This window comes from Myotis lucifugus, unplaced genomic scaffold (genome assembly GCF_000147115.1).
Source record: "Myotis lucifugus unplaced genomic scaffold, Myoluc2.0 scaffold_26, whole genome shotgun sequence".
NCBI lineage: Eukaryota > Metazoa > Chordata > Mammalia > Chiroptera > Vespertilionidae > Myotis > Myotis lucifugus.
Window position 1 is genome coordinate 8,626,174 of NW_005871074.1, and position 20,918 is coordinate 8,647,091.

The 20,918-nt window shown below is 42.1% G+C and overlaps 1 protein-coding gene across 1 annotated transcript in view; it reads left to right on the forward strand.

Moving 5' to 3' along the window:
- TACC1 (transforming acidic coiled-coil containing protein 1) overlaps positions 1–12,682 on the forward strand; it is a 49,123-nt gene extending 36,441 nt beyond the window's left edge. Inside the window, 5 exon segments of the mRNA XM_023751895.1 lie at positions 470–513; positions 2,059–2,219; positions 3,024–3,130; positions 5,640–5,760; positions 6,870–12,682. Of these exon segments, the coding sequence (XP_023607663.1) occupies positions 470–513; positions 2,059–2,219; positions 3,024–3,130; positions 5,640–5,760; positions 6,870–6,938 (502 nt within the window). The 3' untranslated portion in view covers positions 6,939–12,682.
- Positions 12,683–20,918: the final 8,236 nt, after the last annotated feature.

Below are 20,918 nucleotides of genomic sequence, written 5' to 3' on the forward strand. Positions count from 1 at the left end.
AGGCAGGGGAGCAGTTAGGAGCCAGCGGTCCCAGATTGTGAGAGGGATGACATCCCCCAAGGGTCCCAGATTAGAGAGGGTGCAGGCCAGACTGAGAGACACCCCAACCTCCCCCCCCATGGACAAATTTCGTGCTCCGGGCCTCTAGTTAAACATAAAATCTTAAGAAAAATCTTATTGAACATTAAGAAATCTTGTATTAATGTTAAAAAAAGAGAGAGATCCAAAGTGAATAAATGGGTTATGTAAATCTGTCAGTATTCAGGGTGCTGCAAAAATAGGTTTACAGTTGTGAGTGCGCAAACCAGATGTTATTATTGTATTATATTAATTGTATTATTTTCTAAGCAAACAGCTGTAAATCTACTTTTGCCCCACCCTGTATGTTAATGTGTTTAATTGGGAAAGTATTTCTCCAACTTCTGTTGTCTACAAATTCTCCTCTGATAATAATTTTTTTTTTTTTAAGGAAAATTGTGGCTGAATATGAAAAGACCATTGCCCAAATGATTGGTAAGGACATTTTTTTCCTAGGGTATGAGCCATAGGATCCATAGATGAATTTCAAATCAGGATATAAACTTCACTTTGTCCATCACTTAGATGCAATTGATTCTCATTCGCATTAGTTATGTTTTATGAAGTTGCCACCAACACCGAGTTAGCAAACACTGAACTGTTGTTTCCAGGGAAGTGCAGTGTTAGGTTCCTGCTAGCTCTGGTCCAGTGATGGCGAACCTTTTGAGCTCGGCGTGTCAGCATTTTGAAAAACCCTAACTTAACTCTGGTGTCGTGTCACATATAGAAATTTTTTTGATATTTGCAACCATAGTAAAACAGATTTATATTTTGATATTTATTTTATATATTTAAATGCCATTTAACAAAGAAAAATCAACCAAAAAAATGAGTTTGCGTGTCACCTCTGACACGCGTGTCATAGGTTCGCCATCACTGCTCTGGTCACACTGTTTTGAAATTACATAATCTTGTCTTATGTGTGCTTCTGTTTAAAGACATCTTATTTTATATATACTGGTAGTGTTGATTCATTAATATTGACCTCGAGGCCAACAGTGCTATATAGCCCATGTGTGAACAAAACTTACTGAGCATGTATTTTCCCCAGAAGGCACATCACAGCCTTCCTGCACTTAGGAACTCTAGACAGCTCTGTAGCACTACACTTGGGAGCTTTTTTAAAATACAAAATCACCAACAGAAAGCGCGTGCGCACACACACACACACACACACACACACAAGCACTAAATAGACTGTGGAAAGGACACTTGTTTACAGTATAAAGCGAGAAAGCATCACCTTTCTCAACCTCAGCTGTTCTGCACATGTCTGTGAATGATCGGGAATGCACCAGAAGTACTGATTTGGGGGTTACAAGTAAATTTTAGTAAGTAGGCAGACTCACAGGTGTGGCATCTGTGAGTGACGGGGATCAGCTGTAGTTGGGTTCATTTTAGAGGATGGCAAACACTGGGATTCTGTGCAAAGCCCTCCCCCAGTACCCAGAGAACTGGCAGCCTAGGTACATCGTTGGTACCCCCAGGTGGTGCAGTGTCCTCACTCTACTGCTAGCGTACCTTCTGGTATCAGACCCATGGTGCCATTCCAAAACATCAGTGGTTGATCTTCCTGCACTGGATTTAGAGCTTCCTGGCCAATGTTGTAAGGACTAACTCCTGAAACCAGTCAGGTCTGTCTATACTTAAGCATTGAAGTGGTATTTTCTACTGTCCTCGTCACCTAATACCTTCCCAACACGTGGCCTTTGCCACAGTTGTTCCCCTCACCCGCTTGGAATCTGTTCAGATCTCTCCTGAGTGAGTCCACGCTCTATAAAAAGGGACCCCCCCCTCCTGCCCTGCCTTGTTCCCCCCATCACTTGTCACCACATCTCTCTCCCATAGAAGGTAAGTCCTTGAGAGTGGGGACTTTGTAATGTCCACTCTGGGTCCCACCAGCGAGAACACTAGCTCAGGAGGGCAGCTGCTAACTGTTTGTTGATCGAATATGCCTTTGCTTTTGATTGTAATTCACAGAAGATGAACAAAGGACAAGTATGACCTCTCAGAAAAGCCTCCAGCAACTGACCATGGAGAAGGAGCAGGCCCTGGCTGACCTTAACTCTGTGGAAAGGTCCCTTTCGGATCTCTTCAGGAGATATGAGAACCTGAAAGGAGTTCTGGAAGGGTTCAAGAAGGTAGCATGTCCTTTCTTCTGGAATCTCTTTGCTGTGGTGGTAGATCTTCAGATGTGTATGGCAGAGGAGTATGGGTAGCCTTTTAAATTGGGTTTTGGGGCCCCTGTTGGCCTGTATCTTCTATTCCAGGGAAGCTGGAGGATCCCCTCCCCACTTTTCTGTGTGGGTGGCGTGTCTTGGTCATTCCTCTCCTGGGTCAGGCCAGTAAACCCCAGACACAACCAGAGTGTGGCATGGAGTATAAGAGCTGTGGAACCCTCGGACTTTAGGAGAATTCTAGAAATGTTCATTTTGATAATTCACCAATTTAATATTAGTAAAAGTAAAAGGGATTCTAGACATAGCCCTGGAAAGTTCAGGCTGCATATTCTAGAGAAAAGTAATATTTCAAATTTAGGTGTATTGATTTAATTTACCCTCAATGAGATAACATTTATAGCGGTGAACATTCTTTTTGTCCATATTAAAATAAAAATGAGACTGGCTAGTTAATCTGTGGGAATCAGATTGCCATTCAGAGTTGAATAACTGCCTTCCTAAAGCAGGTGTACTAGTGTAACTGAGCCTTGCTGTATGAAAATTAATGTATGCCCCGTACCTATACACAAAGAAATTATCTAGAATTTCTTCGGTAGGTTTATTTGTGCCTGTTTCAAATTACCATACGGTATAATTTAAAGGCATCTGAATTAATTGGGTTTCCTTGTTTTTAAAAAGATGAGAACTCTGATACATGGTGTGTCACTAGCAGCAGAAGAAGAAAATGACCTGTTTCTTTTATTTTCACTTGTCATTTGAGAACAGAATGAAGAAGCCTTGAAAAAATGTGCTCAGGATTACTTAGCCAGAGTTAAGCAGGAGGAACAGCGGTATCAGGCTTTGAAGATCCACGCAGAAGAAAAACTGGACAAGTAAGAGCTTGCACATAAGAATGTTACTTTTCATGATGTGAGAAGATTGATGGAGGCAAGGAAGAAATCACTGTTTTGCAACTCTAGATGACATGTGTCTGTGTATGTGTGTGTGCATTTACTTTTTTGAATAGGTAGAATCTTCCCATGTTCTAATATTAAAAAGAATAAGAAAATATACCGTATCTCCCTCCACCCCATGCCCACTCCCCTGGGTTTCCTCCTCTTTCCTCAGCTGGGGTCATCTATTTTATCCTCCCAGATACTTTTTTATCCCCCTCTGCTTTCTCCCCCAGCTTTATTGAGACATAATTGACATATAACATTGTGTAAGTTTAAGGTATACAGTGTGCCAATTTGATATATTTATGTATTGCACCATGATAGTGTTAGCCAACACCTCCATCATCTCAATAATTACCATTTTTTAATGTGAGAATTTCCTTTTTTATACAAATGATAGCATACTTCGCTTTTCTCTTTTAGCAATGTATTTTGGAAATCTTCCTATATCAATCCATGAAGAGCTTCCTTGCTTTTTTAAACAGCCGTGGCGTGTTCCACTGTTGGAATGATCATTCCATTGTTGGAATGTCCCCCCCCCCCCCGCCCCACACACACACCCTGTTGGACCTTCAGGTTATTTAAAATCTTCTACCAACAGTGCTGCAATAAGCAACCTTTTATGCTTATCATTAGGCATGCATGGGAGTTATCTGTGTGATAGGAAAGGACTGCTGGGCCAAAGAATATAGGAGTTTATACTTACGATACTGTCCAGCTGCCCTCCTTAGACTTCTATTTATTTATATTCCTACACAATGTCTGAGTGTCTCTTTTCTCTACAGCTTTGCCAACAGGTCAGATTTTTGGTTTTCTGCAAATATAATAGATGAAAAATGGTATTTCGGTGTAGTTAGTTGGGTTTTTATTGTTGTTGTTCTGGGGGTTTTTTTTGGCAAGCAACAGAGCATTTATTTTATTCATTGCAGTTTTGATTTATGTTTATTTTATGAGTGAAATTGAACAGATTTTAGCAGCTGTCCATACAGATACTTGCTTCACTATGAATGACTGTTCTTTGCCCATTTTTCTATTGTCAGTTTATATATGTGTTACCTATAGCACATTATTATACTTATATATTAAGGATGGCAGCCCTTTGTGATATGAGTGGTGAATAATTTTTCCTGCTTGTCAGTTATCCTTTGGCTCTGCTGGTAGTGGTGTTGATGTGCAGACATGTATTTTTGTTAGTGAAATTAGCAGTCATTTTTCTTACAGCGTCAGGATTTCCTGTCATAGGAAGAAAGATTTCCGCTGGGCTGAATATAAAAAGTTCTCCTATGTTTTCCCTTTAGTACTTTTATGGCTTACTTTTTTAATTCTTAAAACCAACACATTTGGAATTTATCCTGGGGAGTGGTATGAAGGATGCATCCAACTTTATTTTTTAACTAAAAACTAATACATACTTGTACATTTTGCTCACTGTCTTCCTATTTGTAAGACCTTTTAAGTTCCCCCTTTCCCATTGCCACTCCCAAAGGTACTGCTATGAAAGTTTATTGTGTACCCTTCCAGTCTTTGTGCCTTTACAAATACTGCCCATACTAGCGTTGACTTTTTAAAACGTATAATGGAGGCAGCATATTACAAAGTTTCCTTTTTCATTTGATAGTATAGCATGGCCATTTTTCATGTCAGAACATGTAGTGTAATCTGATTCACCATTGTGCCAGGTGGGAATATTGCTGTGGATGGATTACTAATGGGGCACTGCTGGCCCAGAGGGTGTACACATGTTAAACTGTAGTGGTTACTGTCACATCGCCCTCCACAGAGATGGCCAATTTTCATTCCCCCAGGGAGCCTGTTTCCTTGCATCTCAGCCAATACGGGACAAGATTATTCTTGTTAATTTCCCCAGTCTGATGAATTTTAAGGATTTATCACCTTAATTTGCATGCCTCTGATTACTAGTGAGTTTTACCATCCTTTTGTCAGTTAATTGGCTATTTATCAACTGACATTTATGTTTTTTAAAAAGTTTCCTTTGCCCCACAATAGTAAAGTCACTATTAGGACTGTGTCATAAATGAGATGGGTAGTATCCTGCCTCTTTATCTGTGATGATCCCAAGGATGATCCTACCTGCTATTGTACTGGGTTAAAAACCTCACAAAACTCATTTGATTGTTGTAGAAACTGTCATGTGATTCCATTTTCCAGTGACATGAATTTTGAAGGACACTATGGCCTTTGAGATTAACTCTACCATTGGTTTGCGCCATGCAAACTTGCTTAGCAGTTGTATGTAAATTGAGTGTTTATAAGTTAAAATTGAATTATTTAGGTCACCGATTCCTTTTGTTTTTCTCTTGTCATGAAGTCAGTTCGTTCAGGTTGTTTCACAGATGTCACTGGTTGCTGTCCTGACTCTTCTGCAGTGACTGATGACTAACCATGTGCTTTTTGTCCCTTTATTCTACAAACAAAACATAAACAGAGCCAATGAAGAGATTGCTCAGGTTCGAACAAAAGCAAAGGCTGAGAGTGCAGCTCTCCACGCAGGACTCCGGAAAGAGCAGATGAAGGTGGAGTCCCTGGAAAGGGCCCTTCAGCAGAAGGTACGAAGAGGGGTGTGACCACAGGGACGTTGGTTTCTGTCCTCCGCAGTAGCTAGCTTGCGGTGGATCTGGATGAAAGAGGCCTTACCTTTTTGTCCAGACACTTCAATCCAGTTCCTTTCTGAGCCAGTTCAGGGGGAAACAAACAAGGCAAACCAGGAAATTCCAGGCACATTGGTGGGAACTGTCCACAGGCAGGGTGCAGAGAGGAAGTGGCATTAACTGAACTTCAGGGACCAAACGCTGTTTAGTTGGGTTCTTAGGCTCCCTTTTAAAAAAAAGTTGTGTGTGTGTGTGTGTTTGTGTGTGTGTGGTGCTTTTTTGTTTGTTTGTTTTTTTAATGTAATATAAAAGCCGTCTTCCCCTTAATTATCATTTTACCGTGTAGGGCACATTTGGCAACACCTAAAGATGTATTTGGTTGTTATGACTAGGAGATGCTACTGGCATCTAGTGGGGGAGGCCAGAAATGCAGCCAAACATCCTACAGTGCACAGAACAGCCCCGCAAGGAAGACTGACCCAGCCCCAAATGACAGTGGTGGGTGGTGGAGCAACTGCTGTAGGTGAAGAGTGATGACAGTGGTCCCTATTGCTCCCTGCTCGGCGATCCTCGGGCTTTGGTTTCTGTCTGCCTCTAGTGTTTCCCTTCCTATGTCTCAGTTGTGTACTCATGCCTGTGACCTCCATTAAGTTAGGGCAGGGTTCTTACCATGGCGTCTGACAAAAAGTCAGAGTTCCTGGGATACGAGGACTCAAGCATCCCAGGTCCCTGGACATGCTCATGGATTGAGTGAGGCCCAGATACTTGTGTTTTTAACAGGTGCCCCGGGTAATTCCTATGATACCAAGAAAGTCTGAGAAGTAAGGGGTTCGTGGACAAGCTGCAGAGGGCCAGCGACTACCCTCACCCCCTCCTCAGTTTAAGCATAACTTTGTGCACATGAGCATTTTCCAGGGGGGAAGGTTTAGTGCTCTCCTTTCTTTAAAGGAGAAAAGATATAGAAAGAGCCACAGAGTGAGAGTAGAGCCAGTCTGGGGACTGTTGGTTATAATTTCCTTTATCTCAGGACACAGTTGACCTGCACAGTCGTATCATTTGTCTTTCAGAACCAAGAAATCGAAGAACTGACGAAAATCTGCGACGAGCTGATTGCAAAGCTGGGAAAGACTGACTGAGTTTCCCCTGTTCGCTCAGTGGATCTGCGTTTGGCTGCTTCTGTCGTGACCACAGTTATCTTGCCTTATCCAGGAATTGTTGCCCCTTTGCAGAGAAAAACACTTTGAAAAAGCACATCCCACTGCTGCCTGCCCCGCTTTGCTGCGACGCACAGGCCTGGCAGAACCGGGAGTGTTGCACCGTCGCCGAAGGAGTGGCAGCAGGCCGTCCTGGAGTCCCCACAGCACCGCCCAAGGTCCAGTAGACAGGCTGCTACGTTGGGTTTGTGATTTCTCTGTTTTAATTCATTTTTTCTTACAGCTATGTACTTTATTAATATTTCTTCACACCACAGCTTAACATGAACAGCATATTCTCCCATACTTCAAAGATTCCCATTGCCACATATAATTCACTCCAGAGGCATATAGGTTCTGAAAAATAGTGTTCTCAGTAATGGGGAAGAGCAGCTTTTTAGGAGCTCTTCCTGCTTTACCATTTAAAAAAGGCTCATGGCTGAGGAAGCACCCACACCTTTCGTTCCCTGGAGAACTCTGAGCTAAACTTAGTTCTTTCAGTTCTATGTCGCACACATATAAGCAGTTAGGAACTTTGCACATGAGCAGGAATCAAAGTCAGACGCAGAAGTGGAATTTTAAGGACCATTCATATATCAGGGCAGAAGCACCACTGGGATTCCCATGACGATGCTACTTTGAATGTGCTTGGTGCCTTCTATTGCACATGCCAAAGGTCAGGTGGAGAAAGCAGAGCATGCCATGAGTGAGCTAGACAAGTCCCTTGGCCTCTTTGTACCTTAGTTTCCTTATAACCTGTGTAAAAGCTGCATTCCATGCCAGGCCTGAAGTGTTCCAAAGCTCACTTTTGTTATTAAATTGCAACCATGATTTATATATTGCAAAAAAGGAGTGCTGCAAACGCATTCCTTTCAATAAATTTTATTTTATTGCGGGTTAAATCTAAATACTGGAGGGAAAGCAGGCCTTCAAATGAACCCTCACATAATTCTCTCAAATTATTTCCACTGGGATTTTACAGCATCATCTCCTCCACCCATCTCCCCACAACCGCTCTGGGCATGATCCACTGAGGCGGGAGGGAGGGGCGGCCTGCTGCAGCCCTGGGTCCAACCCCACTCCCGCACCCCTTTTAGGTGTTCACCTCCTTCCCCTGCGTCCTAACATGGCGCCACCACAGCCTGTCTTCATTCATTTGGAAGTCCACTTTGCTTTTCCAAGTGCGTTAAAATTGTGACTTATGGCTACGATTTGGGATCATCTCCTGTTCGCCATGTCTCTGATTTTTTGTGTGTGTTACATATTTATTTCATCTTTTAAATTTAATTTTCAGTATTGGTGGTTTTAGTTGAGGAGGTAATTTGGCTTTTGTTACTTTTAGTTTGTAAACAAGAAGGGGCTCTGAGTATCCATTTACATACATATACAAACACATATATTTACATATGCTGCTGTTTTCCCCTGAAGTGTAGTCAAATAAGAACCTACAGAAGAGCCTATTTCCATAAATGTAGAAACTTATTTTGGAATAGAGTCCTGGCTCAGAACGCCAGCTTCAGGATTTGGGGGGATTGAACATGTGGAAACCCCCGACCCCTGTCATGACTCATGACCCCAGCTCAGGTTTCACGTCCAGGGAAGACTTCGCCATAACGTTTGTTCCTGGTATTGGACACTCATCAGCCTTAGCGAGTGTGAACGTGGCCCCTCCGGGTGGGTCCGCAGGCTGACAGCGGCTGCTTCCTGCAGGAACAGCTGAGTGGGGCTCCCTCGGACCTGGGTGTGGCTAGGCCGTCCTAGAGCCACTTCTTTGCTTCACTTGTTGCTACAAAACCAATATTTCCTCTTGATTATTTGAAATACGCCGAGAAAATCTACTTGTAAAAGGTTTAGTTGATCTTATAATTAAAATGTATTTGTAACCCCATCAGCAAGTAAAGGGAAAGAAACAGTCGTTTTTTCACAAATGGGATGTCTTGTTCTTCAGATTTTTTCTTTTGAGTCAAAAAAAAAAATTCATTTCAAACTTAAGACAGAATTTTTAACAAAACAGGCAGTAAAAATCATGTGAACCACTCTGAAAATCAGCACATTTTGAATATTTTTAAACAGAGGCCATTTGACTAGTGGAGGAGGGAGTGCAGGGAGCAGGTCCGCACACACAGAACCCACGTCCTCAAGCTCTTCCTGGGCTTGCTTCAGAGGTGAGAGGCCGCTAACCCCCAAAAGGAAAATTCCCTAGCGTTTGATAGGCAAAACCAAACCTGCGGGTGTTTTAAAGCACTCTCGTCTTAACCTTAACACCTGCAGGTCTTCATGGTCACATGCACTGTGTTCAGTACCTGTAGTTTTCGTACTTTTCCTGTAAAACTATTGCATGATCCACCTTCAGCAATGAATTGTGCCAGGTGGAGAGCCTCTGTAAGTCTTTAAACGCGAATTTTCCTTTAGAAGTGTACTGTTCACAGGGGTGCAATCTTTAGCCCCAAGGAGGTCAATAATGCCTTTTAAAGCCAGAAGTCACATTTTATCGATATGCACTTACATAATTGGTGCTTAGGCTGTATTTTAAAGCCTATTGTCTTACCACTTTGTACAAAAAAGAACAACAGAAGTGATGTGTGGTTAGAGAGGTGACAGGACAATCATTTGGGCTTTGAAAACAGTCCCTGGATTAATGTGAGTGCTGGGCTGGAGTTTATTTAGCTCAGTGGAGCGAGGTGTCTCCAGGTGGCGCCACTGATTTCCTCCTTTGGTCCTCTCCTACCAAGAAAAGCAACTGCATTTTGCAGAAAGAAACATTGCTAAACCTTTTTGCTGCTGTATTTTGGTGACATGTCCATGTTTACTTGCTTTCTGTTGATCTGTTTTAAGCATGGAAGGTTTATAATGGTCTCCATCGTAAATCCTAGTCCTCTTTTTAGGTTTCTTGTGTATATAAAAAAGGTAGCTATGTGTTAAAACAGGTGACGACAATCCTTCCCCAGCACATGGGTAAAAGAGATTCCTTAAAAACTAGACCCTAGAGCAGGGGTCCTCAAACTTTTTAAACAGGGGGCCAGTTCAGTGTCCCTCAGACCGTTGGAGGGCCGGACTATAGTTTAAAAAAAAACTATGAACAAATTCCTATGCACACTGCACATATCTTATTTTGAAGTAAAAAAACAAAACGGGAACAAATACAATATTTGTATTTGCATGTGGCCCGCGGGCCGTAGTTTGAGGACCCCTGCCCTAGAGTGAAGTTGCTGCACCAGGAATACGAGAGGACCCCGGTGAAGTAATATTTGCCTCTGGTCTCTCAGCCATGAATGACCATTACAAGAATATGTTCTTCCTTCTAATGTAATAGGTGGATATTCTCCAACGAGAATAAAAATGTAGCTTGTGCAGTTGGCAAATCAAGAGACTAAACTGGACAGAATAAAGTATGTTTGTTTATTTTTCTTAAAAAATAAGCAACAACAACAAAAAACCCACAAAACAAATAAATCAACTCCAAACTTTTAGAACTCTGGAGTAAGAAGACAGCCTAGAGTTGATGCCTAGAGAGCCAGACTCCTTATTAGGCAATAATAAACCCTGTTACAAAAGTGAAAAGACATGAGTGCAAGTTGCTGGCCTAGATTGTGGTTGGGAAGTATTTGGTGATCTTGTTGAGACTCTGGGTCCAGAGACATTGCTTAAGTTTTTTACTTTGTCAGAGTGTAGATAGGTATATAGTCTTTATCTTAAAGTATTTTAATTGGAGACTGAACAGTTTGTTGCTTGGTTAGCCAGTTGGTTACAGTCAGACCTCCTGAGATGTACTATACTGGGAGAAGCTCCTGAAGGCCTGCCCACACCTTTTGTTCCGTGAAACTGTCCTGGAAATATTGAGAAGCCCGGTTTTCTCACGTGGTTTCCAGCTTCTTCAGACCCAGCCCAAATTAGGAAGTGCAGAAACACATCTGAGGCTCTGGCTGCCTTCCAGTGTGATATGGAATCTAAGGAAAGATTGATGTTTGGGTTTGAGGATGGCCCACGTTGAATTTTCTTTCCAGCCAGTTACCCTTTCCACCTTGTGCAATTCTCACAGCAATACGTAGGTCTCTGTTGGACAGCCCAGAGGTAGTACTGTTTGTGAACAGGAGGAGTAAACTGCCCCCAGTGTTCCTGGGCTGTCTGTCTAAAAGCAGCCGGAGGGAAGCGCTCACTTTAAATAAAAGTAACCGAGGGCTTGCTGGGGCTTTAAAGCTCAAAATGGAATTTTTAACGAGCAAGCATTGGTAAACCTGAGTGCACCAGTTGGAAATGACCCAGCACATCCTTTTCTCATGGTGTAAAAGCCCCAGAGCTCCCTCTTTATTTCCTTTTGGTTTTTCACTACAATTAGCAGTCATCTCGCTGAACTGTCTTTTCATTGTGGTTTTGTGACCAGGTGAGCTTGCTCTTGGACTTCATTTCTTACTTCATCCCCTTATTGGAAATAGAGAAACTAGGAGTTGAAAGAGTAAATGATTCAGCAAAGGATTTTAAAGTAAAGATGTATATATTCTGAAGAATTTTAAAGATAGCAGATTATTATTTGCTTATTAAAGAACAAATATAGTCTGGGAATCCCAGAATGTCAGGCCAAAGGTCTGTTGATAGAAATATTTTGAGGAGACTTCTGTCCAAAAAGGTTTGACTGGCCTCCAGATCCCAGTGATTTTTAGAAAGCAATTTACCACTCAAACCGTGAGTCTCCCATATAGTAAAGCTAAAGGAATCGGACACTTCTCTGTAAGGATCTCCTCTGGAAGATAATATAAACAGCAGCATTTCTAGGGGAGACCCTCCCTGGTGCCGAGCTAGCATTCTGGAGACTAAAGATTGCACTTTTCGTAGTTCTTTGTCCAAATGCAATCCCATTTTTGTGCCTCTTAGCATGCAGTTAGATTTGGACAAACAAGATTCCTAAGGAATGACTTTATTAACTATAATATGGTTACAGCTATTACATATATATATATATTCTGGTTATAGTTCTAATATAAAGATGTTGTGTGCGATGCCAACAGTCTTAACTCATTTGGAGGAGGCCAGACGTGGAGCTGAGGTGTGGCTTGAAACTTCCCTGTATCGATTCTTTAGAACTATAAAGATGCCACTTTCTCCCCCTCTGCCTTTCAGTGGTGTCTGAAATACACTGCAAAACGTATTTCCAAGTCACATGGTTAACCGATATTCTATATTAATAATTTCCAAGTGGACCTATGAAAATCTGAACTCGGAAACCACCCCCAGTCCAGATACAGGGCAGGTGTCACCATACCTGCGGCCTCAGTCCTGGTCCTTCCTACCCAATGGGACAGGACCCAGGCATTTCTCTAAATCTCAGAGGTGGCAGTAAACTTTTCAGTGTTGCTGTTAGCAAGTGTGTTTGCCAGTAGATACCCACGTGTACTAATGTGCCAACAAGTAAATGTTAATTGCACATCTGCTTCCACTGTGTCCCCACGGGTGCCATGAAGTGTGTGAGAGCCTCGTCTCGAGGAATGGATGCTGCATTGACTACTGCTATCAGGATGGTGTTGTGTGGAGTAATCATCTACATAAATTTTATATGCACAGTAATTTCCCTTTTATATGTCAGGTAAATATTTGTAAAAGTTATACTCACACAAATGAAATTATTATAATGATTACTAATATATTTTTTCCATGTTTCATTGCCTGAATAAAAACTGTTTACCACTGTTAAATTTGGGTGTGTGTATGCATTTTTTCCTGCTTATAGTGGTTTTTGTCCCCAAGTGAAAATTTACGACAGCCTCACTTTTATGAGCTCCACATTTTAGTTTAAAAATAGAAAAGATGACATTTTTCACTGCACTCATTTTGTGGGCTTTTATGCATTCGGTTGGGTGTGTAATTAAAAACAAAACGAACAAACTTTGGAATTCAGGCCTTACCATATAAATTTCCACGCTTTTGCATCTGTGCAAACAAAGTAATTGGGAGCTTGTTGGTTTTGCTTCGAGACTGCTTGTCTGCCCTGGCATTTCTCAAGTTGTAAGAACCTAAGTCATCCCAAGAAGCCAGCGCTGTGTAAACATTGCAGAATGGCCCACAGAAAATAGTTGATGTTTTATGTCTCTTCTAGATTAATACCAGGAAAATCTTTTTCAGTACCAGCTAGGCCAACTTTCTGCTTAAAGGGCTGGGGGACTTGGCAGGACATTGTATACATTTTATTGCAGGAAAAGATAAGAGGCTCCATTTTGCAACCTAGGTGGGATCCACTGTCACTTTCTTACCATTAGCTGCACTGTAAAACCTTACAGCCTGTAAAGTTCCGGAAAACGTTTTTCACTAGTGCGCTCCTGAACCGCCAGGAGGGGGCGCCTTAAAGTGACTGGAGGAGGTGGCGCTGCCATTTACGGAATGCTAACGACAGTAGAAATCGCATCATTTTCTAAGAATTTAGGGGAAGAATAAGATGGAAATTACCTTTCTGCTCTCTTACAGAACTTTATTGTTAGATACTATGAGACCATTTAGTGTTGTTCACACTTTTACAAATAGGGAATCATGGGATCATCTTAGTGCATGGCCATCAGTATTTTAATAAGAGAAAATATGACAGATATCAAAGTGCATTGCACAAGTTAAGGATAAGCTACTGCTCCATGAAATTTGTTGCAGATATAAATATGTATGTACTAGGTCATGATGAACATTAATTTCCTGCTATGGCCAGTGGCCAAAGTATGAAAAAAAATTGATCTACTAACGTTAAGTCATTCTACAATTGAAAAAAAGGCTGAGAGAGAGAGGTGATGTGGCCAAGATTCTGTAGTTTGTATGTAAGTGGACAGTATCACCCTCACTCAAAATGAGCAACAAAAATAATGGCCACTTAGTCTTTTTCACGCTCTTTAAGTTCATTTCTCCCAGATTTAGATAGTACTATATTATTTTCTAAGTTTGTAGGCATTTAAGGACCAATCAAAGCCAAATATCTTTTTGTCGACATTTATTCATTTACCAAATACTTAGTGAATTTGCAGAGTTTAAAAGTGGGCCATGCAAAATTTCTGAAGCCAGTTAGCTAAAGAGAAATTGTTTTTAAGTTTGAAACATCTTTGAAATATGAATGATATGTCAACTAATACTATTTTTCTCCCAGAAGAAAGCTCTCCCTATTCTAAGTTTCTTAGCCCAGTTGGAGGTTATCTTTTTTATTTAAATTACGTACTTGAGGATTACCATTTACTTATGAGATAAATCTAACCTCCAAACAGGACAAGATGGCATGGAATTGTTAAGTCATGTGACACAGACTACATGCTGAAGGAGTCTAGGAGGAGGGACAAGTGTAATAGGGAAGTTACACACAAACGGGGTAGAGCAGCAGGCCGCGTAGAATGACACTCCGGGCTTAGCCTGGCTTCAGATCCCAGCCACAGTTATTTCACCTGCCTGGCTTCAGTTTTCTAGTCCTGGTGATAACAGTTCCCACCTCCTGAGGTGGTCATGAGGACTCACTGGCATAGTGCCTTGCCCATAATGCTGGCATAGTGCCTTGCCCTTGGGGCCTTAATAAATGACAGTGATAATCATCTCCTAAAACCTCAAGTTTATGAAATTTTCAAATTTTCTAGGACTCCCCCTTATAAACAAACTAGAGGCCCAGTGCACAAAATTTGTGCACTTGGGGGAATCCCTCAGCCCGGCCTGCACCCTCTCGCAGTCCAGGAGCCCTTGGAGGATGTCCGACTGATGCTGAGGCAGGAGAGGTCCTGCCACCGCAGCGTTCACCAGCTGTGAGCCCGGCTTCTGGCTGAGCGGTGCTCCCCCTGTGGGAGCACACTGACCATCAGGGGGCAGCTCCTGTGTTTAGCGTCTGCTCCCTGGTGGTCAGTGCGCATCATAGCGACCAGTCGTTGTGCTGTTTGGTCGATTAGCTTTTTATTATATAGGATTTTGTTAGTTTTATTAGACATCTAAACATAACAAAGCTTTGGAAACTGAGGAGTTACCTAACTTTATTCTTTTATTTGAGATTGGTAGGAGGCGGAGTGGAGGACTAGCTGAGGATGGAGCCCCATGTTGGGGTGATTGAGTTAGTAAGTAGGGAATGGAAGTCCGTGTGTTTCAGATAACTCCGAGACTCCCCAGACCTGTACCAGCCACAAAAGGTTTCTGTGATCTATTTTTTCTTTGCCAAAATGTGTACATCCTTCAAAGTTTGGTTCCCATGGGAATACATATGCAAGAACAGATTGAAGACATAACTCAGTTAACAGAAATTCATTATCTAGCCAATTTAAAGCAAAGGATAATTGACATTTGAGTTTCCTATGTTCCAGGTGCCTTTACAAATATGTGATATTAGCAATTCCATGTAGATGGAATTGGTGTTTGTGTACCAGTGCGTGTGTGTGTGTGTGTGTGTGTGTGTGTGTGTGTGTGGTGGGGGCTGGGGGGGAGAGGGCGGGGCGGAAGGAATGAGGCTAAAAAACACAAAATATCCATCCAGCTACAAAGGTGGAGCTGGCGTGTGAAACCAGGTCTCACTGATCTCAAATCCAGTTCTCCTAAGGCAGTGGTTCTCAACCTGTGGGTCGCGACCCCTTTGGCGGTCGAACGACCCTTTCACAGGGGTCGCCTAAGACCATCCTGCATATCAGATATTTACATTACGATTCATAACAGTAGCAACATTACAGTTATGAAGTAGCAATGAAAGTAATTTTATGGGTGGGTCACAACATGAGGAACTGTATTTAAAGGGCCAGAAGGTTGAGAACCTCTGTCTTAAGGCCACTCCATGTTGGGCAAACTTTGGAATATATTCTTCAACAGGGCAAGGAGGACTTAGTATTCACCAACTGAATTTTCTTGCTCCTTTTTTTATCTCAAGTGGGAATATTTCAATGGATATCAGAGAGAACTCTGCAGAATCATGTCACCAAAGTTCAACAGCATGAGAACACAGAAACCTAGCAAATATGCATAATTTTATTACTACATTGGAAAGGCGCTGTTACTTAGTAAAGGAAAACGAAACCCCTATCCGCCTTCCTGTTTAGCAGAAAGCGCTTTGGTCTGGAAGACTCGGATGGCTTCTAGTCCTAGTTTTTGTCAACTGTGTTGGGCAGGCCCTTAACGCCCTTATTTGGACTGAGAATGCTAGGGGGGCCCTTGCTGTGATTTGTGATTTTAACTCTTCCTAAAGTGCCAACTATAAGGCAAAAGGTTCCTCAGTTTCCCTGTCAACATCATTCTGAAAATACATCTTGTGATTACAGCATTGAGAGGGGTGAACATCAGCCCACATCACACAGGAAAGGAAAAGGCCTGGGCTCCTCTCAACAATAAAGATAAATTTAAAAAAGAATAAAATTGTACTTAGAACTAAGTCTAAGTACACCTTATTTACATTTAATTCTGATTAATTGCTTTTTTACATTCATGGATAATATATTCAAGATATAATAACATTTTCTACAACATAGTTGTTTTGGAAACGTTTTTTCCAAATGGAATAAATATCGGCTCTATTTGTGTAAGAAAATAAAAAAAAGGAAGAAGAAGAAAAAGAAAGAAAAGGCCTAGGCTCAAGTCCCAAACCAACATCCAAGTCTGTGCTCTCATTTTCTCGGGCCAGCAGCTCCAATATGGACCTCAGTTTTGTCTGCAGGATGAAGACATTGGGTTATATCCTCTATTGCAGGGGTCCTCAAACTTTTTAAACAGGGGGCCAGTTCACTGTCCCTCAGACCGTTGGAGGGCCGGACTATAGTTTAAAAAAAACTATGAACAAATTCCTATGCACACTGCACATATCTTATTTTGAAGTAAAAAAACAAAACAGGAACAAATACAATATTTGTATTTGCATGTGGCCTGCGGACTGTAGTTTGAGGACCCCTGCTCTATGGCCTCTCCGATGAGTCAGTGTCATTACAGCCACTGCACCCACACTCCTGTGACACAAGCTGGCACACACCAGCATGCTCGCAGATTCATTCAGTTGCTTGCCCAGTAAGGATGGCCCCCTGTATCATCCGAATTTCTGAAAATAAATTAAATTGACAAAATGTGTCGAGTTCTTAAGATGTGCAAACTCGTAATCACAATGATTCAACTGTAGACTCAGAAAGGCATTTTTGTTCTAGACATCAAAATGACAGCACACTTAGCTAATCTGGTGCATTCAGGCATAATTACAATATTTCACTAAAATCTTAGAGTCCAGACAGACCAGTCCAGACCTCAGGGTGATGTGCAATAATAAATGTGCCTTCTGTTTCACCAAAAGGCTGGCACTTACTGTAATTTGTCTCTTATAAGGTCCTGATTTTTCCAGACACATTTGTTTTCTTTCTCCCTTTCAGTTGATCTTTGTAACATCACCAATTTTTGGCAAAAATAAGATGTCTAAAATATGATTTTATTTCCTTCATCAGTTTCCAGTGCCAATGTATGTGAATGGCCACTAGGGGGCTCCACTCCCAAAGACTTACAGTCTTTAGAGCCATGTTTTTCAACCTGCTGGTCAAAACCCATTTTAGAGAATATGAATCAGAAGAATATAGAAGTGGGTTTGCTGTAAGAATAAATAGTGAAGGTAAGTACTTTTTTGACAAACTATTTCATTTGCACGTTTATATATGTATTGGGTTGCAATCTGAAATGTCGGGAGCCTGAAAATCTGAAGAAGAAAAAAAGTTTTGAAAGTTTGAAAGCCGCTCACTTTAGTTGTAGGGAAGGGGAATTGTTAAATCAGTCAAGAGTTTTATGGGGGTAAAAAATAATTTATGATTGCAACCCCCATCTTTTAAAAGTAAGCTGCAGAGTTAGAACACTTAGTGACCAACCACCACAGTTCATAGCGACTTGAAGAAAATCAAAACTTTAGGGCAAGAACATGAAGCTGCATTCAGAAAATAGGATGTAAAATTCCTTCCTAATGCTCAGTTGAGAGGGGAAGAAGAGAAGAGGAAGTCAGGAGGAGAGCATATATAAAGAATAAAAGCCTGTGAAGCTAAAACTGCTCTAAAAAATAATCTTTTAAAAAAAGGAAGAAGAACCCTGGCCCTTGTGGCTAAGTGGTTAGAGCGTCAGCCTGTGCACCAAATGGCCTCAGGCATGTATCTGGGTTACAGGTTTGATCCCCAGCCCTGGTTGGGGTAGGTGAGGAAGGCAACCAATCGATGTTTCTCTCTCTCCCCTCTCCCTTCCACTCTCTCTAAAAATCAATGGAAAAAATATCCTCAGGTGAGGATTAACAAAAAAAAGAATAAGAAAGCAAAATTCTCCTTTCCTTCCCCCAAACCCTTTTTCTCCCTGTGGCAGCCGAGAGCGGGCTACTTAGGTTCAACGCCCTGTTTCTGTGTTGCTACCACAGCTAACAACTAACCTGACTCACGTTTGAAAAAATGAAACCTCTGCTAGAAGCAAGAATTCTCCTTGATGGCAGGTTCTTATATTTAACTCTCTTGCACAGTTCAATTCTAAATTGTGAACGTTTGGATATGCAGTAAATGAGATCTCTTATTTAAATCTTACCTATAGGGTGATTTTCTGTTACCCCCAATGTCTTTCTTCCATTGAGTAACCCCGAGCAATGAACACACGAGGGTTACGTGAGTAAGGGACTAAGTTGGGAGGCGCCCACTTATTTTGAGAAGTGTGATAAAACTGGAAGTTGAATCCGAGGGGTTGGGTTCAGGAAAGAAACCTAAGGAGAAAACCAGGAGGTTCCCACAATGTCACACAAATAGAAACCAGAGAATTCCAGAGGCCTTGGTAAAATAATTGGTCACTTGAAATATGTCAATAGTTGAAATAACCACTAGCTTCTCCTCAACATTTTAAAGGTATTTTGGAATCATTTTGACTTACAGGAAAGTTGCAAGGATCCTCTCAACTTTCTTCCTTCGTGGTTGGCTCTCTACTTCTGCCCTTTGCTGTATCTTAAACCACAGTGATGGTGCTCCAAGAGGCTTTGAGTGTTTATTGAGCATTTACCATGTGCCAGGCCTGGGTAGGTGCTGATGGGAGAAAGCTACCTTTACCATATCTCTCCCCTGCAGTCTCCCTATTCTTCCAAGCATTATCCTACTTATGTGGTCTGTGCACAGGGACAGGGAGGGACCCTGAGCCCTTCACCTCCACCCTCAGGACCAGCATTGTTGTGGTTACAGCTGAGTGGTGGTATCATGTGCAATGTCTTCTCCAATGAGGGATGTTACCTTAATATTTTTTAAAGCTACGGATTGATATGTGATAATTCACCTGTGTCTTCTATGCAAAGAGCCTGAGTCAAGTTCTGAAGAGAACTGTCTTGGAGACCTCACTTACACGGGGGCTCCGGGAGTCACTATGTTACCGGGAGCCTCTTCCCTTACCCACAAAACACCAGAGGTTTGGACTCCCTCTAAGACCCCGTGTTCTTTCTAAAACTACAGGTGTTCAGGCATTCGAACATTTTACATAGAAAACGTGAGCTCTTTTTCAACTTCTGTTCAGATTTCCTTCTCATTCCAGATATGTTGCCCCTGACAGAGCCGTTCTCCTACTTCATTTGGTCATCGTCTTGCACCGAGAAATGCCACTTGTTCCAGAATTCCTGTTGGAAAGGCCGCCGTCCAAACGCACCTTGGCCTGAGCCCTAAATGAAATCAAGATCACAGGGACACACACACACACACACACACACACACACAAATGGAATTGGGAAGCCCTAAGCAAAAATATAGCCGTACCTGTGTGTGTGTAGCTTCAGTAACTCAGCTCAGCTGGGACATGTGACTTTCAGGGAGGGGAGGGTTCTCCTGGCTGAAGGCAAAGCCTTTTGTTCTGCCTGGGAGACAATTGGAGTGAGGGGGAGGGAGGCGTGGACCCCGGGAGGCAAAGCAGGCAGCATCTGCCGATTCCAGCTGGGCCCAACTCAGTTCTGTAGGTGGATCCAATTCTGGGCCTCTCTGTGCTTTTGGACACTGATCTGCCTTTTTCCTAATTCTGCAACATTCCCAATTCTGGTCTATGAAATTGACCAATGCCAATATCACATGGTCTGACTGTTTGTCTTCTCTGGAGAGGGTATCTTGCAATGTGATCTTGTCACCATTTTTGATCAGCAGATATTATAATTAGACTTGTTTATAATTCCATTTGCTCTAAAATGATTTAAGGCCGTTTACAAGCAGGGTACAAGGCCATCAGTGTCGCTTCAGATTTCAGTTAGGAGTGATTATGACAAAGGACGTGGCTGATGCAGTTGGGTCCAGTCACTGCCACCCCACCCACATGATGGGCAAGGCCAAGCCAGCCATCATCCTGTCATCACTACAGATTCAGTCTTTCTGAAACCGTTTAGCTAGTTTCTCTCCCTAAATCTCTCCCTTTTGCCTTTATCCATTTGTTACTTAATTCAACAAACATTATTTGAACATATATTACACGAGAAGAACTTCATTTTAATCTTCACCAAATAAATAATACAGAAATCTTGCGGGTGTAGAACTATTGCAGAACAAGTTAACATCACAGCAATGCAGTAATTTCCACTCGAATATTATACATGCCTAGTAATAGCTAGTACTTTGTGAGTGCTTACATGACAGGTACTACCTATCTATATATATAAAAGGCTAATATGCAAAGTGTCCCCTCAGGAGTTCAATTGCTCACTATGATGTGTGCTGGCCACCAGGGGGCAGTGCAGAGCGAAGGAAGGCCCCAGCGGACAGCTGGAAGGCCCCGATAGGCCCTGATCGCCAGCCAGGCCTAGGGACCCTACCTGTGCGTTAATTTTATGCACCAGGCCTCTAGTATATTTATATAAATAGTAAACTTGTCTGGAAGACATATATGGGGTCCAAAATTTTTCAATCCCCCAAAATGCAGGATTTCATATTGTGAGGTTAATGAAGTGACTGGGTGAGCTTGTGCACCCTGCTGGCCAGGCGTTCCAGAGGCTCAGCT